This window comes from Manihot esculenta, chromosome 15 (assembly GCF_001659605.2).
Source record: "Manihot esculenta cultivar AM560-2 chromosome 15, M.esculenta_v8, whole genome shotgun sequence".
Lineage (NCBI taxonomy): Eukaryota > Viridiplantae > Streptophyta > Magnoliopsida > Malpighiales > Euphorbiaceae > Manihot > Manihot esculenta.
Genome location: NC_035175.2, coordinates 8,121,160 through 8,128,199, shown reverse-complemented (window position 1 = coordinate 8,128,199; position 7,040 = coordinate 8,121,160). Strand labels below are relative to the sequence as shown.

At 30.6% G+C, this 7,040-nt stretch overlaps 1 protein-coding gene across 1 annotated transcript; it reads left to right on the top strand.

Annotated features, from left to right (window-relative positions):
• Nucleotides 1-4,923: 4,923 nt before the first annotated feature.
• On the top strand, nt 4,924-6,612 carry LOC110601984. Its single transcript, XM_021739415.1, has 4 exons — nt 4,924-5,106; nt 5,205-5,268; nt 6,112-6,470; nt 6,607-6,612. The coding sequence occupies exons 1-4, from the start codon at nt 4,924-4,926 to the stop codon at nt 6,610-6,612; spliced, it is 612 nt and encodes a 203-aa protein (XP_021595107.1).
• Nucleotides 6,613-7,040: the final 428 nt, after the last annotated feature.

Sequence of the window (7,040 nt, the reverse complement as noted above, 5' to 3'; positions counted from 1 at the left end):
AGAATCTTCCTTTAAGCATCATGTCTAGCCACAATTAATAAATTAATTTTTTTATTTTATTAAAGTTAATTATTTAATTATTATTTCTAAGTTGCTTAATTAAATGGTATATTTTATAAATTAAATCTATTAATCATTTTATCAAATATCATATATCCAATTCTTCGTAAATTTAATTTAAAATATGAGTTTTTATTAATTTTTATATAAATTTCACCGTAATTGAACTTTTCCTTTACAGTGAACTTTTCCATTATGGAGGCTTTATAAAGATGAGTTGTCTGTCTTAATTAGACTTCCTTTTCTCCAACGGTTAGTTTTCATTTATTTTTTTTAATAAAATTAATCATACAAAATGTGTTATTTATCAGATGTTTACAATAATGATTATAAGGTGCTTCTAAAAAGTTTTTTTTTTATTGTTTCTTAAAATTATATTCAATCTTTTAGAGATTTAATAATTTTCTCTCAATTTAATTTTTTTAAAATTTGTTTAATAATTAAAATTAAAATTGAAAGTTTAAGTCATAGTTGATAGAAAAAATCTGTAACGACTCGAAAATCGGACCGCTACCGGCGTTAGGATCCAGATCGGCTTAAGGCCGCCGAGACCCGTAGCAAGCCTGACATGTAACTTGTAAACCTGTTCAATCCCATACATGATCAATAATCATACATAAAAATTAAAACTTTTCTTTTCCTCATACACCAAACTCAACCTGTACATAGCATAACTTAAACATTAATCCCTCAGTGGGATATCATCATTTGCCCCAATGGGCGATACATCATAAGTTGAGTTGGTCAAACATAAACATCAATAGACATCAAGATCATGTATATAACAAAAAGGGATTACAACAGACTATGGTCAAGCACACTCCTAAACCTTAATATCATCATTACATAACATGGCTAAACATAACATTAAATCATTATATAATTTGTCATGTCCACTTTCTATCTATTACAAAACAAGGACTTCATTACTCTTGCTGACTTCCTGGACTACCCTGTACCTGCAAGCCTGGGGGTTAAGGGAGAGGGGTGAGCTACAAGAGCCCAGTGAGCAGAATAGTAAAACATTCAAAACATATGATAACATGAAATGCATCACATCACAGCTAATCACATCAAGGATGAATTTGTCACCAATAGTCCCCTACATGGTCCAACTGTGCCAGGGGCGTAGAATGGGCCTCACTGGTCTTTCTCTTACATAACATAACATAACATAACATGGTCCAACTGTGCCAGGGGCGTAGAATGGGCCTCACTGGTCTTTCTCTTACATAACATAACATAACATAACATGGTCCAACTGTGCCAGGGGCGTAGAATGGGCCTCACTGGTCTTTCTCTTACATAGTGCCAGGGGCGTAGAATGGGCCTCGCTGGTCTTCCGTACCGTATCATCATCATCATAGCATAGGGGGACTAATGGATCATTCAACATTCATCCACATCATCAAACATAATATGCAATGCAACATATTCGTGAGTCTAATGCAACACCCTATTATCTCATGGCATTCATGATGCGTGAATCATGCTAAAACTGGTTTATTTATTTAAAAGTATAAGAGTTATTCCACTCACCTCTGGCTGAAGCTCTACTGACTCTGAAGTAACTGACTCACTGCTGGGGTCCTCGGTTCCTTGGGTCCGAACCTACACAGGTGGACTCGAATGAGGGACCAAACATACATGAACATAACTCTAAACTACTCCCCAAAAACCCCCTAAAATACCTCAAAACAATCATGCAAAAACATGCAAAGGAAGGCTGGACATGGCAGGTTCGGCGGCACCTTCGGCGGCCGAAAGTCCCTCCAGAGCCGAAACCCAGGCAGGTTCGGCGGCACCTTCGGCGGCCGAAAGTCCCAGACAGAGACGAAAGTCTCTTTTCGGGGGCAACTTCGGCAGCCGAAAGGCCTGCCTCCCAAGCCATGTTCGGCGGCCGAAAGTTCCTTCGGCTGCCGAACCTGGTTTCTGCCAAAGGGCAGAAACTTCGCTCCCTTGCACAAAACTCATCTCCCTTCCATTCCAACATGCATATAACTCACCAAATCATGCAAAAATACACACATTGGCTCCTAGGGGTTTCAAACTACCTAAAACCCCAACTACAACACACAACAACAACACAATCCAAGCCACATTGCTCAAAACATAACATTAACTCAAAAACCTAACTATGAGCTAAACATGCATTCTACCCTATAGATCTTGCATAAAACTTACTTTAAACATAAAATGAGCTTAAGATCGGCTCATACCTCTTGAAGATCGAGAGAGAGACGTCCTAAACTCGGAGGTGGGAGATTTTGAGTTCTTGAACCTCAAAGTTCCAAAACTTGCTCAAATCTCTTCAAAACGACATAAACCTTGTTAAAACATGAAGGATTGAAGGAAAATCATCAAAAACGAATCATGGAGGAGCAAGAACTCACCGTGGCCGAAAATGGGGAGAAAACTCACCCGTTTCGGCCATGGAGCTCTTATATAGGGGCTGGCCAGTTCACGTTCGGGGGCCGAACGTGTCCCCACATCTCATGCATGTTCGGCGGCCGAACATGAGGTTCGGCGGCCGAACCTGAGGTTCGGCGGCCGAACCTTGTTTCTTTCAAACAAAACTTTCAGAGGCCAAAAGTGCTCCCAAAACCTATCTACGTTCGGCGGCCGAACCTGGTAATGGTTCCATGGCCTTTTTCATTTATAAACTCAAATTCATTCTTACTTAAAAATCATTAAAGCATGAAAACATTTGTGAAAACATGATTTTACCCTTCTAGAGGTCTCCGACATCCGAGATTCCACCGGACGGTAGGAATTTCGATACCGGAGTCTAGCCGGGTATTACAAAATCTATATATACAAACCTATAATTTGAAGAAAAAAATTAGTTTAATAATAAATTTTGAGCTTGTGATTTTGAGCTTGTGATTTTGTTTATTTATCATCTATCATGGAATTAAGCGGTACATATTATAAACATCATCTAATTTTTTATTGTTTATTAAAATTATTGTTTAGTAAATATTAAAAATAATTTGAAAGTATTTTTATTATAATTTAGTCATACAAACGTTAAAATAAGAAGATAAATTTTATTAAACTATTCTTTAATAGTATTTAAAATGATATTTTTTTTAAAAATATTTTTACACTCAAAAACTCAAATCAAATAAATTATACTATTAAAACGTAGTTTATATATATTTTTTGTGTTGATTTTGGATATTAAAAACTTTTTTTTCTATATATGTATATATTTATATATATTTAAATTAATTGATTTTAAAATCTACCATTAAAAGTTATGTAATGAAATGATTAAAAGTTAATTTAAAATTTAAATATATTATTCATATTAATTAACTATAATATAAAATTAATCAATGCTTAGTTAGCCATATTTTAAATTGGAAGTATTTTGCATGACAGTGAGATGTATTTACAAATAATAAAATCCATTTTTGGGCAAACAATCTACAAAATACATCTTCAATATAGATTTGCTTACCATAATAAGTAAATGTTTGAGGGCATTAGGTTCATGGCGCAAATTAACTATGATGTGCCATGATCTAAATTAATTAATTAAATTTTAATTTTTAATTGCTATAAATTTCTCTTCTTTTTAAGTATGGAAAGTCTACAATTTTCCCTTTTTTTATGACTGAAAAATTAAAATTCATATTACCGCCAACTCCTTCCCATCTCCTTGACAAAAAATAATAATAATAATAATAATAATACAATGTCAATTTGCTATTTATTGTAAATAATATATCTTCTATAAAAAAAAAAAAAAAAAAAAAAAAAAAAAAAAAACAAGAATTACAATACATATCTAGAAACAGATAAATTGAACTCAAATATACTTTAGCATAAACTAATTGCGAACCGTGCTTATGATTGGAAGTAAAATTCAAAATTTTTGCAATCATAAACAGTAATTGAATTTCAGCGATAAGAAAAGAGTATATAAAATTTAAATTTATTTATTTGCGTTGTTGAAGATTCCTACCATTTATAGCTTTATAAATAGGAGACTCTCATTTAGATCACACAAGGAGATAATATTTGATCATTTTTGTCTGTAAGTCATTTTCTTCTCTTCTTTTGATTCTCTCTGTATATATCTTAGATTATGTATAAATAAATTTTTTTTTTTTTTTTTATAATGAGTTGATCTAAGTCCCAACTTTCTACTATATAATGGCATGGTCAAATTTATTTACCTTTATTTTATTGAAATTTGCTATGTTTGTATACATTTGTTTTTAGATTTTTTTTTCTCTTTATTTTTATTTTTATTTTTTAAAAACATTATATATATTCATGAGAAATTTCAATTTTCTTTTTCATTTATATTATTTTTAACCTTGATTGATCATATTTTTCATATATGACAAGATTAACATTTGATATTCAAGATAATTATATCCTGATGGTTTCATAACCAGAACCACATGTATGATAAGAAAAAATATATATTTTCTATCTTTTTGTATGATGATTTTTGTTGTTTTTCATACGAAAAATTTATCCAATGTCAGTAATCCAGGTCATGTTGATCTATACAAGTTTAAAACTCTCATGTATCAACTCCAAACCATAACGATCATTACGATCTCCACATGTTTTGACTACTAAATCTTTAAATTTTTGGTTTATTACCCACTAGAATACAAATATATTATAACTTATCCAGGTAATCCTTACCTCACTTAGCCAATAAAAAACTTTCATTCAAATTAAATGGACTATTATTATTTTTTTAAAATTTTGAATTCTTGTTTTTAATCAAAAATATAAAAATCAATAGATGTATGAGCTTGTTTTATATTATGTTCACAAGAATGAAAGAAATTTTATTGGTAGGAGAAATAAAAGAAAAGCAAAAGGGGAGGAATTATGGATTATAGAGGCATTAACAATCACGAGGAAGCAGCAAACATGATGGACCTTACCCTCAAACTTGGCTTACCAAATGAAAATAACAATCAATCTCAGATTTGGCAAGATGGTAATGTTGTCCCCACAACCCCTTGTCTTGCCAACTTTTGCTTCCCCGGTCCTTACACTGCTCTTCTTCAGGTATTATTATTTTTCACGATCTGCTTTATTTATTTATTTATATTTTTCGAGAGTATTGGAAACTCTAATAAGATATACTTGAGTTTATACTTAAGCAGGGAGAATCAAACAGCTATGGGATGAGCAGTGGAGGTGGCCAAGTCGCTACCGGAGGAAATCCTGGTATGAAACTTTTTATTTTTTGATTTCTTTTCTAAATATCAAACTTTTGCATGGGTATAAATGATTTTTTTTTTTTTGTGATTTATTGATTTTCGCATTCAAAATCAAATTCCAATTTTCTTTTTAAAAAGGGGAATCATGTTCCATTAATTTTTTATTTCTACATTTCTCATCATATTCTTGAATTATTGATAGATATGCAAAATGTTTAGATTTAAAATTGCTTACCATTTAATTATATTCATATGCAAAAAATATGAAGACATCAATCAAATTAAATATAATTCGTTAAATGAAAATCTGTTCGTTAATATTAATCAATTAATTTTTTTATTGGGTTATCCAATAAGACCTAAAACTTTGATTTAGACAAATTAATTCAAATTTCTCAATTACTGGTCAAATTTACCTGCTGTCTTTTTTTTGAAATTAAATATTAAAAATATAAATTAATCAAAGATAACCTTAATTTAGTGGTATTATAATTTTCTAAATGCTAGTAAAATCTTGAATATGGGTTTCAATTGAAACTAAAAATATATTAAATCTGTTCATAATATTTGCCATTTAATTTTTATGCACTCAAACCAATAACTCTAATTAGTAATTTTAAGTTTTTAAATAATCATATTTTTTCACATATTAATATTAAATTACTTAAAAATTAATAAAAATATATAAAAAATAAAATTAATATTATATTAAAATTGTAAAAAATGACGGATAATTTGAAATAAAAAATAATGGGACAGAAACATATTTTTGTTAAATCAATAAATAAATAAAAAATAATTTGCCTGCTTGCAACCCATTTAGTTTTAGGCCTAATCATTCTTGTATCAGAAATGACAAACGTAGGAGGATCAAGCAACCCTAATGGCGGGCAGAACTTCATTAATGCAAACCAAGAAGTAGCATGGCCAGAACAAGAGGCAGAGATGCGAGATTTAAATTCTTCATTGGTGGACCCTGCTTTCAATCCAATGCCTGGCTTGAGCTTTATGAATAGCAACACAGTCCTGGATAGCTCTTCAAGGAAGGTGAAGGATGATGGAGATGAGAGTGGAAACTCTTCTGCAGGGAAACAAGTCTCAAGAAGACAGCGTTATGGAAGCTTTGTTGAGCCTAACAAGAGGTGCACCAACAACAACTGCAACACCACTGATACTCCTATGTGGCGCAAAGGTCCCCTTGGCCCCAAGGTAATTAATTTATGCTCATACATTACAGCCTCGTCCAGCTTTTACTCAGTTAAGAAATGAGATTGACTCTTCTCTTTCCTAATGATATTGAGAATTTTTGAAGTTTCCTATTATTGTTTTTTGGTTTGGATTTCAGATTTAATAAAATTGAACAATCGAATCAAATTAAATCTTTGTATGTTTTGGTGCAAGAAAATATTTTCTATATTTTTTTAATATTTGAAAAAAAATCAATGAAAAGTATTTTTTTTTTATAAAAAAATTAAGTTATTTTTAAGACTTTTAAGCATTTTATTTATATTATACATAAATTTATTAATATTTTTTATTTTTATTTTTGTTGAATTATAATTAAAAAATAAAAACAAATTATTTTTCACATAAATTATTTTATGCAAATAAATAAAAGCTAAATGATATATAAATAATTAAAAAATGGATTAACCAAATTAAACTGAATTGAGTTATTTTGATTTAGATTCAATTTTATGGATTCAGAATATGTAAGTTATAAACCTCTCAGCCAGGCAGACTAACTGTTGTTTTCTTTTACTACCCCACCAGACACTG